Source organism: Mandrillus leucophaeus, unplaced genomic scaffold, assembly GCF_000951045.1.
Source record: "Mandrillus leucophaeus isolate KB7577 unplaced genomic scaffold, Mleu.le_1.0 Scaffold30, whole genome shotgun sequence".
Classification (NCBI taxonomy): domain Eukaryota; kingdom Metazoa; phylum Chordata; class Mammalia; order Primates; family Cercopithecidae; genus Mandrillus; species Mandrillus leucophaeus.
This window is the reverse complement of record NW_012103143.1, coordinates 1,555,357-1,571,525: the sequence shown is the minus strand read 5'-3', so window position 1 is coordinate 1,571,525 and position 16,169 is coordinate 1,555,357. Positions and strand designations below refer to the sequence as shown.

The window sequence follows — 16,169 nt, the reverse complement described above, 5'->3', positions numbered from 1 at the left end:
GCCAACTCCAAGCAGGCAGATGTGCAGACACTGAGCTCTGCCTTCGAGGCCGTCACCCGCATCCACTTCCCTGAGGCCTTGGGCCATGTGGCGCTGCGACTGGTGCCCTGTCCACCCATCTGTGCCGCCGCCTACGCCCTTGTCTCCAAGTACTAGCCACGGGTGGAAGGGCAGGGAACTCCTAGGATCAGGGAGGCCTTGGGGCAGGGGGAGGGGGAAAGGGGTCAGGAAGCCAGACACCTGGGTCAGTCACTGGCATGGCTGGACCAGTTCTGGAGAATAGCTCCATTTCAGTTGCCTCTTGGGGCTAACACTCCCCACAAAGGACCCACAGAGCCAGGGCTTGCCAGCAGGCCCAGGGGACTTGGATGGCAGGAGTGGGTCTGGAAGCCCTTCACCCACCCACCACATTTCCTCCTCCTGCAGCCTGAGCCCCTACAGCCACGATGGTGACAGCCTGTCTCGCTCCCAAGACCACATTCCACTGGCTGCCCTGCCACTGCTGGCCACCTCATCTTCCCGCTACCAGGGCGCCGTGGCCACTGTCATTGCCCGCACCAACCAGGCCTACTCAGCCTTCCTGCGCTCACCTGAGGGCGCTGGCTTCTGTGGGCAGGTCAGCGGTTAGGGACAGTCCATCTGCTGCCCTCCACTGCAGCCCCCATTGTGGCCTGGCCTGGGTGAGGACAAGGCCTCTCCTGATGGTGCCCCTGCTCCCACACAGGTCGTGCTGATTGGAGACGGTGTTGGTGGCATCCTGGGCTTTGATGCACTCTGCCACAGTGCTAACGCAGGCACCGGGAGTCGAGGCAGCAGCCGCCGTGGGAGCATGGTCAGTATAGCCAAACCCAGCCGCCTCAGGAGCGGGAAGGCCCTCTCCGTCTCTAGGTCTCTGCCCCCTGGAATGCGACCCCTCTGCCAGCAGGCAGGCCCCCTGCTGCCCCGCCAGTTCATGTCTTCTCTCTAATTCTGCTCTGCCCAACCCCCAAGCCTCACTCCTCACTTCTAAGTAAGTGGAATTTGAATGGTCCCCAGGACTGAAGATGTTTCTGTCCCCTGCTCCATCCAGAACAATGAGCTGCTCTCTCCGGAGGTTGGCCCAGTGCGGGACCCCCTGGCAGATGGTGTGGAAGGCCTGGGTCGGGCCAGCCCAGAACCCTCAGCCTTGCCTGCCCAGCGCATCCCCAGTGACATGGCCAGTCCTGAGCCCGAGGGCTCTCAGAACAGGTGACGTCCCTGCCCCATCACCCCTACCCTGGGTGCATGATGGACTACAGAGGCAGCAACACTGAGCATCCCTCCTCCCCCACAGCCTTCAGGCAGCCCCTGCAACCACCTCCACCGGGGAGCCCCGGCGGGCAAGCACAGCCTCCTGCCCACCCGCTGCCAGTTCCGAGGCGCCTGACGGCCCCAGCAGCACTGCCCGCCTTGACTTCAAGATTTCTGGCTTCTTCCTCTTCGGCTCCCCACTGGGCCTGGTGCTGGCTCTGCGCAAAACCGTGATGCCCGCCCTGGAGGGTGAGTCCTAGGGGCTGTGGGGGCACCTCTAGTCTCTGTCTGCCCCTTCTTTCCCCACCTCCTCTGGCCTTCCCTCTCGCCCGAGGCACGGGCAACTTCCCCACTGTAGTCATTCAAAGGCCTGGCTACAGAAGGGGAACCTGGGGCCCAGAAAGAAGGGACTCGCCAAGGGTGAGTCTCCCAAAGCCACTGGGAGGGGCTTCACACCTGTGGGATGTTCTGCACTAGAAGGGGTCCAGCGGGCACCATGGCAGCAAATCGAAGCCTCTGCCCTCTTCTCAGCATTTTTTTTTTTTTGAGATGGAGTCTCGCTCTGTCACCCAGGCTGGAGTGCCAGTGGCCTGATCTTGCTCGCTGCAACCTCCCGGGTTCAAGTGATTCTCCTGCCTCAGCATCCCAAGCAGCTGGGATTACAGGCACCCGCCACCATGCCCAACTAATCTTTGTATTTTTTTTTAGTAGAGATGGGATTTTGCCATGTTGGCCAGGCTGGTCTCAAACTCCTGACCTCAGGTAATCACCCACCTCTGCCTCCCACAGTGCTGGGATTCCAGGCGTGAGCCACTGAGCCCAGCTAATTTTTGTATTTTTAGTGGAGATGGGGGTTTCACCATGTTGGCCAGGCTGGTCTCGAACTCCTGACCTCAAGTGATCCATCGGCTTCTGCCTCCCACAGTACTAGGATTCAGGCATGAGCCAAGGCGCCCGGCTCCTGTCTCACTTTAAGCAGGGCCCTACTGACTTCCCAGGGAGTGCAGTTTGGGAAGTGCTGGCTCAGGGTCACACGAGACATCAGGGTGCTGCTCCCACACCCCCTACTTCCCAGAGTGCCCAGCTGACACTCCCACCCCACAATCTTTCTCTATCTTCTGGGTACCCAGTGGCCCAGATGCGCCCAGCCTGTGAGCAGATCTATAACCTCTTCCATGCGGCTGACCCCTGCGCCTCACGCCTGGAGCCCCTGCTGGCCCCAAAGTTCCAGGCCATCGCCCCACTGACTGTGCCCCGCTACCAGAAGTTCCCCCTGGGAGACGGCTCATCCCTGCTGCTGGGTACGCCCCCAGACAAGATAAAGGGGAGAAGGGGGAGGGCACCCACAGGAAGGGAGGAGGTAGCCGAAGGCATGAGGAGGCTCCCACACAATGGGAAACCTCTCAGGCCACCACTCCCAGGACCAGGAGCTCCTTCCCCCTGGGATGGTCTGGATCCCCAGGACCCTCTGACCTCCTGGGCCCAGAAGTTGGGTGGGGGAGGTTAGCCAAGCTAGAGAGGGTGCACCCTGGCAGCATGATTCTGGTGCACTGCCGTACGAGCAGCCAGCGTGTGTGCACTGCTGCATCTGTGGTGGGTGTGCTGCAGGCATGTATTGGGGGGTGTGCTGCAGGCATGTATTGGGGGGTGTGCCCGGGTATGTATAGGTCAAGCAGGCCTGCGCTGGGCACAGGTATGCAGTGTTTGGGGCAGTGGCAAGAGGCATTCTGGCAGAAGTGCAGCTGGCCACTGGGCTAGCTGAGAGGAGAGAATGCCACAGTGCAGCCTCAGCCAGGACCTGACCAGAGGGGCCGCAGGGAAGATGGCAGAGGTGCGGGAAGCCCTGGGTGAGAAGATGGGAGAGCCACCGGGCCGGCCCCTGCTGAGCTTGCCCTCCCTCCCCCAGCCGACACTCTGCAGACGCACTCCAGTCTCTTTCTGGAGGAACTGGAGATGTTGGTGCCCTCGACACCCACTTCTACTAGCGGTGCCTTCTGGAAGGGCAGTGAGTTGGCCACTGAGCCCCCAGCCCAGCCAGCCGCCCCCAGCACCACCAGTGAGGTGGTTAAGAGTAAGTCAGCCAGCCTAGGCAGTCCAGCCTGGGGGTGGGGGAGGCCTGTATTCCACCTCCAAAGCCCAGCTGAGAAACCCTTTCCCCCAGCACCCAGCCTGAACTGGGCAAAGAGCAGGCTGGGTGGAAAGGAGGGAGGGAAGAGCACCCAGCGCCCAGGCAGATGGGTGTGGGGCAGGAGGCCATCCTGACTCGCTGCCATGGCCGTGCAGTCCTGGAGCGCTGGTGGGGGACCAAGCGGATCGACTACTCGCTGTACTGCCCCGAGGCGCTCACCGCCTTTCCCACCGTCACGCTGCCCCACCTCTTCCACGCCAGCTACTGGGAGTCCGCCGACGTGGTGGCGTTCATCCTGCGCCAGGTGGGCCTGGGAATTTGGAATGGGAGATGAGAATGGGACTGGGATGGGCTGCTGTGGGGCGGGGGAGGGGCAGCTCTCCCGCCCCTAAGAGAGAGAGGCCTCGCCCCCTGTCCCGCGCAGGTGATCGAGAAGGAGCGGCCACAGCTGGCGGAATGCGAGGAGCCGTCCATCTACAGCCCGGCCTTCCCCAGGGAGAAGTGGCAGCGAAAACGCACGCAGGTCAAGATCCGGGTAGGTGCCCTGCCCCTTGCCCCCACGCCCCCTCACCAGAGAGGCCCTGTCCCTCCCCCCAGCACGCCGCCTCCTGGGGCCCTAGCCGACCCAACTCTCTCCCAGTCCTACCCCTCCCCTGGGGTCCTGGCCCCACCTCATTGCCCCAGCCCGGCCCCTGCGAATAGCTGGTCTCCCCGCCCCCTCCCCCGCTCTGAGGCTAGTTCGGGTCTAGGGTCTGGATCTGCGCTGGTCGGCACCTGCCTCATCCACTGCATCCCGTCCTGTCACAGCGCTACCCCTGGAGCCGCGGCCCACACCCAGGCTCTCAGGCCGGGGTCCACAAAAGTGCGCCCCCTGGACTTGGCCTTTTCCCTCAAAGCCCTGCCGCCTCCCGGCCCCGACCCCGGTGTTTGCGTGTAGGTCCTCACCCGCTTCCTCTCCCCAAGCATCCCCATCCTTTCCTGGCCGCGGACTCACGCCCTCTCCTCCCTCCAGAACGTCACTTCCAACCACCGGGCGAGCGACACGGTAGTGTGCGAGGGCCGCCCCCAGGTGCTGAGCGGGCGCTTCATGTATGGGCCCCTGGACGTCGTCACGCTCACCGGAGAGAAGGTCAGGACCCAGAAGCCCTGTCGCCTGGTCCCACGGCCCCAACTCCTGTCCTCGGAACAGCTCCTGATCCCTGGTGGTTGTGCCCCTAGACCCACCCATCCCCGACGACAGCCCAGCCTCTGCCCTCCTCCACGCAGGGCCCCCATGGACCTCCCGCCCCTTCTCCCCTCCAGGTGGATGTCTACATCATGACGCAGCCGCTGTCGGGCAAGTGGATCCACTTTGGCACCGAGGTCACCAACAGCTCGGGCCGCCTCACCTTCGCAGTTCCCCCAGAGCGCGCCCTGGGCATCGGGGTCTACCCCGTGCGCATGGTGGTCAGGTGAGCGCAGCTGGCCGGGCCTCTGCGGGAGGGCTCCGCCAGGCCTCGCCCCGCGCCACTCACGCCCCGCCCCATGGGCCGCAGGGGCGACCACACCTACGCCGAATGCTGCCTGACTGTGGTGGCCCGCGGCACGGAGGCCGTAGTCTTCAGCATCGACGGCTCCTTCACCGCCAGCGTCTCCATCATGGGCAGCGACCCCAAGGTGCGCGCTGGCGCCGTGGATGTGGTCAGGTAGGAGCCGCCACCGCCACCACCACTCATCTCACCGTGGTGACCCGCACCCCACCCCTGGCCAGCGGAGCTGACCGCTGCCCCCGCCCCACAGGCACTGGCAGGACTCCGGCTACCTGATCGTGTATGTCACAGGCCGGCCGGATATGCAGAAGCACCGCGTGGTGGCCTGGCTGTCGCAGCACAACTTCCCCCATGGCGTCGTCTCCTTCTGCGATGGCCTCACCCACGACCCGCTTCGCCAGAAGGCAGTGTTTCTGCAGAGCCTGGTGCAGGAGGTGCGGCGGCTGCGGAGGCTCCGGGTCCTGACCCGGCCCCTGCTTCCCCTGACCCTCCACCCCCGGATCAGCGGAGGCCCATCTGTTCCCAACCCGATCGGCCCGGGCCCTGCCTGACTGCAGTGGCCCCTATGGTCATGCCCCCCCCAGTTTGAGAGGCCCCGTGTACTTAGGGGCAACTAGGGAAATGCAGCTGGTCCCGCCCCGTCCCGGTGGGACTAGAACCTGTCCTCACCTCAGTCTGCCTGGACCCACCCGGGGAACAAACTGGGGAAGTCCAACAGACCCCACCCCCAGCTGCACGGCTCCGCCCGGGGGGCGACTGATTGGCATCTCCCGCCACAGGTAGAACTGAACATCGTGGCCGGTTATGGGTCTCCCAAAGATGTGGCTGTATACGCAGCGCTGGGCCTGTCCCCAAGCCAGACCTACATCGTGGGCCGTGCCGTACGGAAGCTACAGGCGCAGTGCCAGGTGAGGGCCAAGTGAAGGCCAGGAACAGGACCCCACCAGGGAGCAGGGGCCTGAGTCCCAGGCCTTAGGGACCACCGACTCTGGGGAAGCTGTGAGGCGGCCTAACCGGCCTCCAGGGAACCTGGGATCCTCTGAGGACAAGGGCCATGAGCAGCTTGAGCTGCCAGCTGCCAGGCAAGCCAGAGGGGACGACCCACACTGGAATGTGCTCAAGACCCTGGGCGCTGGTTCCACTCAGCCGTGGGTTTCCGCTCTGACATTTCTGAGCCTCGGTTTCCCGTCTGTAAATGTAAATGATCATGGCACTGCCCGTGCTGGCTTATGAAGATCACATCATTTACTGCACATCAGCAGGCACAGGGCTGGGCACAAAGCAAGCGCTGGCTAAACATTGGCTGCTGTTATGTTTCCTCTAAGACCTCATTTTCCAGATGAGGAGACTGAGGCCCAGAGAAGGGCAGAGCTAGGAGCACAGCTGAGGTGCCCTGGCTCCCAGCCTGGGGTCCTATCTATTGAGAAGGCTTCAGCTTAGGCTGTGCCAAGCCTGCCACCAGTCCCCCAGCCTGCCTCAGGTGCCTGTGGAGGGCAGCATGTGGGCCCTTGGCCAGCACCCCCTCATCGCTGCCCACCTCTGCCCACAGTTCCTGTCAGATGGCTACGTGGCCCATCTGGGCCAGCTGGAAGCGGGCTCGCACTCGCATGCCTCCTCGGGACCCCCAAGGGCTGCCTTGGGCAAAAGCAGCTATGGTGTGGCTGCCCCTGTGGACTTCCTGCGCAAACAGAGCCAACTGCTTCGCTCCAGAGGTCCAAGCCAGGTGGATCGTGAGGGCCCAGGAACACCACCCACCACCCTGGCACGGGGCAAGGCGCGGAGCATCAGCCTGAAGCTGGACAGCGAGGAGTGAGGCCCACGCCACGCCTGGACCTGGGTTATTTATTGACACAGCCGAGGGGCCAGAGGGGCTGCATGTGGGAGGCTGGGGACCCAGACTTGGGGCCCCAGCGCTGACCCCCCCAGCCCCACACCCTACATCTCCGTGTGCCCCTCGGTGTTACTTCCCTTTCATATGAGGGGACCCAGCGCCAGAGGGAGGGAGGAGGGCGTGGGCGTGGGCGCAGAGGCTTTTCCAGTGTGTATAAATCCATGAAAATAAACGCCACCTGCACCCAACCCACTCGCCCCGTGCCTGGCATCACAGGGCGGCCAGCCCAGTTCCCACCCACTCACCCCGTGCCTGGCATCACAGGGCAGCCAGCCCAGTTTCCAGTTCAACAGGGGACACTGATGTGCACAGAGAGGCCAACACGCACCCAGGGCCATCCAGGTCACAGGCAGGTTGGGATGGGGGCCTGAGCCTCAAAAGATCTCACGAAGTGCTCGGCCGTCGCCTCTTTCTGGACAGTCAGCCCACCCCAGCCCACCCCAGCTCACTTCAGCCCCAGTGTAGCTTCTCATGGAAACCCTGTCCCCAGACACCAAGGCCAGGAGACCCTGGGATCCGAGGCTGGAGGGGGAGGGCAGCACCAGGAGACCACCTTCCTCAGGCACCCAGCTACCTGGCTTGTACCCACTGCATCTCCCCCTTAAGACTGGGGGCTCCTGGAGCGCCCTAACCCTGGCCAACGAGAGACACTTCCTTGGTGAAAGATCTCATCGTAATTTCTCTAACAGGGACACTGAAGCCTCAGAGATGGCAGGTGGAGGGGCTAGCATTTGAACCCTGATTCTTTGCCTCCCAACAGCCACCCAAGTACCAGGAAATGCCAGGTGATGACCCGGCTCTCCCAGTGGACCAGCTCGGCAGACTCGGAGAGAGATAAATAAAGGCCTTTATATACACAGAAGCATGACGTAGCAGGGGCAGGAGGGCTGGCAGCTGCAGCGGTGGGCTTGGCAGGTATAAGGCAGGGCCGAGTGCTCCTGTCAATGGGAAAAGATCCCCCGGAACCGGGCTTTGTCCTCTTCGTCCTTCTGCCGGATCCGTGCCTCCAGGGCCCGCAGCTCTCGGCTCACAACGGGTGCCAGGGCTGGGTCCAGCTCCAGCACTTTGGCAAAGTCAGCCTGGGCCTCCTGGGCATTCCACACGGCCGCGTGGGCCTTGCCCCGCTTGAAGTAGGCCTTGACGTTGTCTGCAGGGGATGCCAGTGGGCAGTGGGCATGCAAGGGCATGAGGGGGGATCCTGGCCAGCTGCCTGCCCTCATGTCTCCTGGCACCATGGGCCCACAGGGGAGAGAGCCCTCCCTGACCTGAGGATGCCACCCTGCCCCACCCCCAATACACCATTCATGCTTCATTGGCACAAGGGGACCGACGGCCCTGCCGAGTAGGGGCATTTAGTCAGGCCCCCGTGGGAGCTCAGAATGGAGGGTATGAAAGACTAGGTCTTGAGCCCCAGCAGAGACAGGAGAAAGGCCACACTCTGACCACTCGCAGCCCCCAGCAGCCCAGTGCCCAGTGCTCACCGTCGTACTTGTTGAGGATGGAAGAGCAGTGGTCCAGCACCTCGTAGTACTCCTCAGCCACCAGCTTGCACTGGCAGTAGTTGAGCAGCAGTGGCGTGATCTGCTGGTCCAGCTGGATCCATTCAGGGGACCCAGGCTGTTCCTGGGAGCACAGGGGCAGGGAGCAGGGAGAAGCTGTAGACCTGGGCGCCCTGGCTTCACACCCCTCCTCCATCCTCCCCCTCAGCCTCCGGGCAGCACCTTCATCTGCAGGTTCTTGAGGCAGGCAATGGCATCGTAGTACTTGGCAGCAGCCTCCTTCACATGCCCCTCGCGGTACAACCGGTTGCCCTCCTGGTGGATAAGCGGCACTGCCTTTGCCTTCTCTTCATCCGTCATGGCCCATGGGTCCTGCTGGTATGTGCCAGGGCTCTCCACCTGCAGGGCACAGGGCATACCACAGCGGGGCCCGGGGACACCACAGCTGCTTCAGCAACACATCTGACCCCCATCTGGGCTGGCTGGGCCCCCAGACATCACACACCAGCAGCAGAGCTGCTTGTCACTCAAAAAGCATTCAATAAACATCGATGTCACATCTCCTGTGTGCCCAGCACTGTGCCAAGTGCTAAGAACAGAACAGTGAACGAGACGGTGAAAAGCCCTGCCCTCCCTCGCAGAGATCATGCTCCATGGCAGATTTCCTAAATGGACAAGGAAATACATGAATTCCCAGGGACTTCAAGGCGTGGCAGAGGCTACAAAGGAAATGAGCTCCTCCAAGATAGAGAACGAGGAGGCTGGGTGGGCAGGGCCAGCTTCCTGGAGGAGGTGACATTTGAGACATGAAGGAGGAGAAAAGGAGACCCAGAGGACTGCCAAGGGTCCTGCACAGGTTTTCTTGTCCCTGTCCACTCCCCCAGCAGTCCACCCACGGATCCCATCACCCCTGGGCGGACAGGCCTGCACCGCCCTGAGGCTGGGCGGTGGGACCAGGCTCAGCGGCCCCTTACCTTCAGCATTTCCATGTGGAAGACGAGGGGCTGGGGGTTCTGCTGCAGGGCGTCCAGGTCAGCGTGGCCCAGGGAGCTGTGTTCATGCATCTGGGCAACACCGCAGCAGTGCCGCTGGCCCTCCAGGGGGTCCTTGCCCGCCGCGATGTTGCGGAGACTCTTGGCCACCAGCGGGTACAGGACCACGTGCTGCAGGAAGGCAAGGACGCTGGGGCTCTGTCACTGTGGGCTGGCGGATCACTGCATCCACAAGACCCAGCCCCTTCCCCACCACCATCTGAGAACAAACACCAAGGCCCAGAGGACAACAAGGGGGCCCCTACTCCGTTAAAGCGCAGGAGGCTTTTAACTCAGGACTCCTCCAGTCACTCAGCCCTCTTTCCCAAGGAAGCCCCAGCTTCTGCCACGTTCTCTGGCCACCAAACAGAGTGCCTACCCCCATCCTCAACCCCACCACAGACACATGCCTGCCATCAACCCCTGTCTGCCCAGTAGAATTCTAACCTCCTCTCCCTCCCGAGGATAAAGCCCACAAGCTGGACTATGCAAAGTGCTAGGGCCCCCACATTCTGTTCCCAGCAGCTCCTCCTTCTCCTGCCTCACTGAGGGCCTACCTCAGAGCCGGGCCCAAGGCAGCCACTTCAAAACCCTCAGGGAGGCCAGACGTGGTGGCTCACACCTATAATCCTAGCACTTTGGGAGACCAAGGTGGGCAGATCACCTGAGGTCAGGAGTTCAAGACCACCCTGACCAACATGGTGAAACCCCATCTCTACTAAAATACAAAAATTAGCCAGGCATGGCCGGGTGCGGTGGCTCAAGCCTGTAATCCCAGCACTTTGGGAGGCTGAGATGGGCGGATGACGAGGTCAGGAGATCAAGACCATCCTGGCTAACACGGTGAAACCCCGTCTCTACTAAAAAATACAAAAAACTAGCCGGGCGAGGTGGCGGGCGCCTGTAGTCCCGGCTACTCCGGAGGCTGAGGCAGGAGAATGGCGGGAACCCGGGAGGCGGAGCTTGCAGTGAGCTGAGATCCGGCCACTGCACTCCAGCCTGGGCGACAGAGCGAGACTCTACAAGACTCCGTCTCAAAAAAAAAAGAAAAAAAAAAAATTAGCCAGGCATGATGGTGGGCGCCTGTAATCCCAGCTACTTGGGAAGCTAAGGCAGAGAATCACTTGAACCCGGGAGATGGTGGTTGCAGTGAGCCGAGATTGCACCACTGCACTCCAGCCTGGGCAACAGAGTGAGACTTCGTCCAAAGGGAAAAAAAAAAAACCCGCAGGGAGACAGGCATAGGGGACCTAGCCTCTAATCTCTTGCTTGGCAAAGCTGCTCGGCTGGTGAGAACCAGATTCCTCCCACCCAGGTCCTCCCCACTCCTCCCCACTCCTCCCACTGCCCTATTGTCTGGACAGGAGCTAACTGCCGGGTTGCCATCAGTGGGTATTTCCTGAGTCTTGGCTCTGGACTGGCTCACACTGGGCATCCCAAAGCTAGAAGTAAACAGGCCAGATCCCTGCTCTGCAATAGCCTAGGACAAGGCAGAAGAGCAAATCCTGGCCATGCAGGGCATGAGGGTTGGAGGACCCAAAGGTGGGAGTTGAGCCAACCACTAGCAGTCAAGGAGGGCTTCCTAGAGGTGGTGACCCAGGAATAAGCTTTGAAGGAAGAGGGAAGATCTCGGCTAAGAAGGGGAATGGAAAGGAAAAGCAGGGAGGCTGAGTAAGAGGGTGAGACCGCAGGGGCCAGCCCCAAAAAGCTATGTAAGCAGCTATAGTTTATACAGTTTAAGTCCTCAATGTCCTAAGTAGGTTCTCGGAAACTGTAGGCGAAACAATACATAACGAAACCAATTTTTCTTCTCATCAATGTTTTAACAAAATTATGCTGAGAGAAATGATGGTGGCTGAGCACCTGGTGTATGTTTTTTCTCTTAGTCACAGTTTCCAAGAACGTATCGGTGACATAAAGTGAGGACTTACTGTGCTCTATCCTGACAGTGACCAGGAGCCATAGAGGTTTGAAACAAAGGGATGTACAGGTCGTCTGCATTTGAGAATGAGTCCCCTGGCCTCAGTCTGGCTAATAGGGGAAGGCGGAATGGAGGCCAGGACGCCATCAGCAGGCTGGTGGTCTGGAAAGAGTGGGTGGGCCAGGCATGGTGGCTCACGCCTGTAATCCCAGCACTTTGGGAGGCCAAGGCGGGTGGATCACCTGAGGTCAGTTCAAGACCAGCCTGGCCAACATGGTGAAACCCCGTATCTACTAAAAATACAAAAATTAGCTAGGCGTCATGGTGGGTGTTTGTAATCCCAGCTACTTGGGAGGCTGAGACAGGAGAATTGCTTGAACCCAGGAGGCGGAGGGTGCAGTGTGCTGAGAGCGTACCACTGCACTCTGGCCTGGGCGACAGATCGAGACTCCGTCTCAAAAACAAGAAAGAAACAGTGGGTGGCAGTCTAGCAGAGGGTGGAGGGAAGAGGAGCCCTGGGGATAGGGAATAGGGCTTGGCTGGACAGCCACCACAGACAGGTGCAGGACAGACACCTTGATGTCACAGAGGAACTGGGCAATCTCCCCTTCTCGCATGGTGCACACGATGGTCTCCCACACAGGCAGCTTGAACTTCTTGCCAATGATGAGCTCCATGGGCTTGCCACGCACCCGGCTGTCGTCCAGCACGGTGCCCTCGTTGTCACTGTGCAGCGTCCGGTAGTGGAACGTGGCCTGTGGGCCACATGCGAGGTCAGGCAAGGGCACAAACCCTCACCCTGACCCCCAAGGACAAGTCCAGTCCCCGGCCTGCAGACGGCACAAGGGACGGGGCTTCCCCAGGGACACCACCTGATCTTACACCTGGTTTTATCCTCCCATGCTGGTGAGAAAACTAAGTCACAAGGAGGGGAGGAATAGGCCCAAGCCACACGGCTAGTGGGTGGCTGAGTGGGAACAAGAGTCCAAGCAGTCTGACTCCAGTCATCTCTCAACACATATTTACTAAGCACCTACTATGTGCCCAAGCTCTGTGCTAGACACCAGAACATGGCAGTGAGCAAAACACAAAAAAGGCCCTGCCCCCCTGGAGCTCACAGGGCGCTTGTAGAGGGAGGCGACGGGCGTCAAACAAAACAATGTGTCATGGCAGGTGAAGCCACGTGCTTGGGAAACAGTAGGGCAAGGGGGTTAGGGCTGGATTACACAGAGTTGCGGGTGGGGGAGTAAGGAAGAAAGCAAGCCAAGTGGATCCTGGGATAGGAACTTTCCAGGCCGAAAGAACAGCAGGTGTAAAAAGCCTTGCAGTGTGACAATGTGATATTGAAAAAGGTGCTGGGAAGGGAAGAGCGTGGGCCTGTTAAATAATATGGAAGGGGAGAAGGGAAGTGCTGGGTAGAGGAGGGCATGGTCCCTGGGTAGGGCTCCACCCCCACGGACCTAGGTCAGAACAGGCATTTCCTGCCCAAATGTTGCATTTCCCAAGACCACCCTGGCCTGCCACACCCCTATCCTGTGCCTATAAAAACCCAAGACCCTAGCGGGCAGACACAGGCAGTCAGATGTTAGAGGAGCCCATCAGCAGACGACAACACGAGCACCTGGTCATTGAGAGGCCATCAGGGGAGCAAGCAGCAGCAGATCACACCGACAGGCACCTGCACGCTGCAGGTCATCAACTGGCAGGAAGAGGCGGAGTTCGGCTGGGGCAGTCAGAGGAGAGCTGGGGCCACCAACTGGCCCAACTCCAGGGGCAGACCATCTCCAAGGCAGGTGGATCACCTGAGGTCAGGAGTTCGAGACCAGCCTGGTCAACCTGGCAAAAACCCGTCTCTACTAAAAATACAAAAATTAGCTGACCATGGTGGCAGGTGCCTGTAATCCCAGCTACTTGGGAGGCTGAGGCGTTAGAATCACCTGAACCTGGAAGGTGGAGGTTGCAGTGAACTGAGATCATGCCACTGCACTCCAGCTTGGGCAACAGAGCAAGACTCTGTCTCAAAAAGAAAAAAAAAAAGAAAAGGTGTTTGAAACCAACTTGGCCAACATGGTGAAAGCCTGTCTCTACTAAAAACATTAAAAAAATTTAGCCGGGCCTGATGTCGGGCAACTGTAATCTCAGCTACTTGGGAGGCTGAGGCAGGAGAATTGCTTGAACCTGGAAGGCAGAGGTTGCAGTGAGCCGAGATTGCGCCATTGCACTCCAGCCTGGGCAACAAGAGTGAAACTCTGTCTCGGAAAAACACTTTGCAATCATTCTCCAAGCCCACATGTGATCTAATTCTCCGATACATCAAGGCAAGAATCCCCAGGCTACAGAAAGCCGTCTGTCCTTGTGATAAGGAAGGGGATCTAATTGAGCTGGTTAACATAAGCCGCCTATACACAAACTAAAAGAGCACCCTAGAACACACAGAGCTGTAAACATTCACCCCGAGACACTGCCATGAGGTCGGAGCCCCACAGCCTGCCCATCTGTATGCTTCCCCAGAGGTCTGAGCAGCGGGGCACTGAAGAAGCGAGCCACTCCCCATCACACGTCCTGCGAGGGGGACAAGGGAACTTCCCCTTTCAAACGCATGATGTGTTCAACAGCAGCAAGGCCAGTGTGGAGGAGCAGAGTGAAGGAGGGGGCAGGGTACACTACGGGGTCAGCAGGGGAGCTCGCCCAAGTCAGTAGGGGTGGACCTCACAGGGCCTGTAGGCTATGGTGAGGCCTCTGTTTTTTACTCTGAGATGGAAGCCACTGAGTGGCTCCAAGCAGAAAAGGAATTGAATCTGGCATAGGTTCTGCTGCTGGGACGAGAACAGACCACAGAGGGACAAAAAAGGCAGGAGGAGAGTTAGAGTTCGCTGCAGTAACCCAGGCAGGAGATGAGGATGGCCTGGACCCAAGCACTGATGGCAGAAATGGTGAGAACTCAGATCCTGGCTGGATATTGAGGATGTGATGTGGGATGCGAGACTGGGAGGACCACAGAGACACTAAGGTTTTTGCCCTGAACAATGAGAAGGTTGTTGGTTCCCCTAACTGACACGGAGAAGCCTCAGGTGGAGCAGGTTAAGTGTGAATTGCCCACCAGGCTTCCAGGTGGAGATGGTGAGTAGAGAGCTGTATGTCAGGTTTAAGAGACAAGTAATGACTGGAGAGCTGCATCTGGGAGTAATCTGGGCAGGGAGAGTTTTTAGAGATAACACTGGGGGTGGGCGCAGAGTAAAGAGGTTTGAAGATTGAACCCTCGACAGGATATGGTTAGACTGGCCCACGCTCTTAACTGCACCATGCTGTATCTCTGAAGTCAGTTTCCGCATCAGTAAAACGGAATCAACAACAGTACCTATCTCACAGTGTAGGAAATAAACGTGTGAAGCATGTAGCACAATGCTTGAATAGTGAGCATTCAATCAGTGCGGGGATTGGTTATTTAACACCACCTGTTCCTGATCTTGGGGTGCCATTGTTCACATCTCTCCTGGTGTCTGTTCCATCCAGGATCTTCCTTGCCAGCCCCTTCTTTCACCACCAACACCCAGTACATGGGGGCATGAACCCGCACCACACATCCTGTCTCTTCTTAGAGAAGATCTCTTTTCATATAGCGGATCACTCCAGCCATGCAGCTCCCCTCTGCTCTCAGAGCACTTATGCTGCACTGGGCTAGGATGCTTAGCTGCCTGATTCAGCACAGGGCTGGCCAGGGGGCATGTGCTCATTTGCTCAATGTGCATGTCCTGCCTGACTGCTCTGCTGGGCACAGGAGCTGCCCCTGGGAAGTTCCCTACTCTGCAGACAAGTAGCAACTGGAAAAGCACTCCGGGAGGAGGCAACTGCAGAAGCAGGGAAGCCTGGAGTTGTAGGTTGTGGGAGAAGGGGGCAGAGGGGCTGGATATGGGGGCCTGGTAAAAAGGAGACAAGTGGGAGGTTCCTTACTTCCCAGCCCTCATCTGTCCCAAACAAGCCACTAGTGCAGCAGGAAGACTGCCAAAGGGTCCCTGTCTGGGAGACCTGACCTCTGGGCCCTTTCTCCGGCTTTGCACATCTCAGGGCCTCGGGATGTTTAGAGTGGCAGTTGGTCTAAGTGTTTTCGGAAGGCCCTTCCATCTACAAAGGATCATAAGCCTTGAAATCCAGATGCCCTAGGACCACTCCCCACCCTCGGTTTCCTCCAGCGTGGTGTCTGCCCAAGCACTGAGATCAATCCCCAACCCCAACCCGCTTGTGATGACTGACGGCTTCCCCCACCAATGCTGACACAAGGCCGAGCCAGGGGGCGGGGCAGACAGGTCCGAATTCACCCCTACTTAAATTCAGCCCAATCAGCGTCGAGCTCTGCATGTGAGCGGTAGGGTCACTGGCCGCTGCTCTCTGGGCATGCGCAACCTCTCGCCTAAGGCCTCCTCCCGCCTCGCATGCGCACCACGCCGCAGAGGGGGAGCGGGGAGGGGTAGACACGAACCTTGGTCCCATCCTGAAAGTGGGGGAGCTCTCCTCGGCCTTCCTGTATCACACGTTTTTGGATCCCGTCCTCCCGGAGTCTTGCGATGATATCCGCCATCCTCCTTCCCCGCTGCTCCCTTTCGGCAACTTCCGGACTCGCTCGGTAGCTTCCGGACTTGCTTCGGCAACTCCTAGAACCTCAGCAGCTTCCAAGCTGGCGCCATTTTGGTTGAGGGCAGAAGCCAAAAGGGACCGAGCGTGGAAATGGTTGGTGATTGGTTCTCTGCGCTGCGACTGAGCACGCGCGTATGCTCGGGGGCGGAGCCTGGGACTGTCTCGGGGCGGGACCCGAACCTGTCAGGAGGCGGGGCCGGGGTCCGCCCCCCGGGCGGGAAGAGGACGTCCCTAACAATTGTGTCACTGAATTGATTGGGACTGCGGCC

The 16,169-nt window shown here is 59.6% G+C and overlaps 2 protein-coding genes across 6 annotated transcripts in view; one reads left to right on the top strand and one right to left on the bottom strand.

Annotated features, from left to right (window-relative positions):
* PITPNM1 (phosphatidylinositol transfer protein, membrane-associated 1) overlaps positions 1 to 7,009 on the top strand; it is a 12,992-nt gene extending 5,983 nt beyond the window's left edge. Inside the window, 15 exon segments of the mRNA XM_011987020.1 lie at positions 1 to 149; positions 427 to 616; positions 725 to 832; positions 1,070 to 1,227; positions 1,313 to 1,518; positions 2,400 to 2,570; positions 3,176 to 3,340; positions 3,553 to 3,701; positions 3,822 to 3,932; positions 4,410 to 4,526; positions 4,700 to 4,848; positions 4,933 to 5,082; positions 5,177 to 5,360; positions 5,706 to 5,834; positions 6,476 to 7,009. The exon segment at positions 1 to 149 is cut by the window's left edge and continues 12 nt beyond it. Coding sequence (XP_011842410.1) covers positions 1 to 149; positions 427 to 616; positions 725 to 832; positions 1,070 to 1,227; positions 1,313 to 1,518; positions 2,400 to 2,570; positions 3,176 to 3,340; positions 3,553 to 3,701; positions 3,822 to 3,932; positions 4,410 to 4,526; positions 4,700 to 4,848; positions 4,933 to 5,082; positions 5,177 to 5,360; positions 5,706 to 5,834; positions 6,476 to 6,739 — 2,400 coding nt within the window. The 3' untranslated portion in view covers positions 6,740 to 7,009.
* A 637-nt stretch (positions 7,010 to 7,646) lies between these two features.
* The window catches only part of AIP (aryl hydrocarbon receptor interacting protein), a 10,163-nt gene continuing 1,640 nt past the window's right edge, over positions 7,647 to 16,169 (bottom strand). The window contains exons 1-6 of one of the 5 annotated variants that reach the window (XM_011987015.1): positions 15,746 to 15,974; positions 11,844 to 12,023; positions 9,291 to 9,479; positions 8,539 to 8,715; positions 8,299 to 8,440; positions 7,647 to 7,964 (exon numbers count right to left, since the gene is read on the bottom strand). In XM_011987015.1, coding sequence (XP_011842405.1) covers positions 7,759 to 7,964; positions 8,299 to 8,440; positions 8,539 to 8,715; positions 9,291 to 9,479; positions 11,844 to 12,023; positions 15,746 to 15,844 — 993 coding nt within the window. In that variant the 5' untranslated portion in view covers positions 15,845 to 15,974 and the 3' untranslated portion in view covers positions 7,647 to 7,758. Of the gene's footprint in view, positions 7,965 to 8,298; positions 8,441 to 8,538; positions 8,716 to 9,290; positions 9,480 to 11,843; positions 12,024 to 15,299; positions 15,488 to 15,745; positions 15,975 to 16,169 lie in introns of those variants that run through there. The other 4 variants (XM_011987017.1, XM_011987018.1, XM_011987016.1 and 1 more) reach the window with 4 other exon arrangements.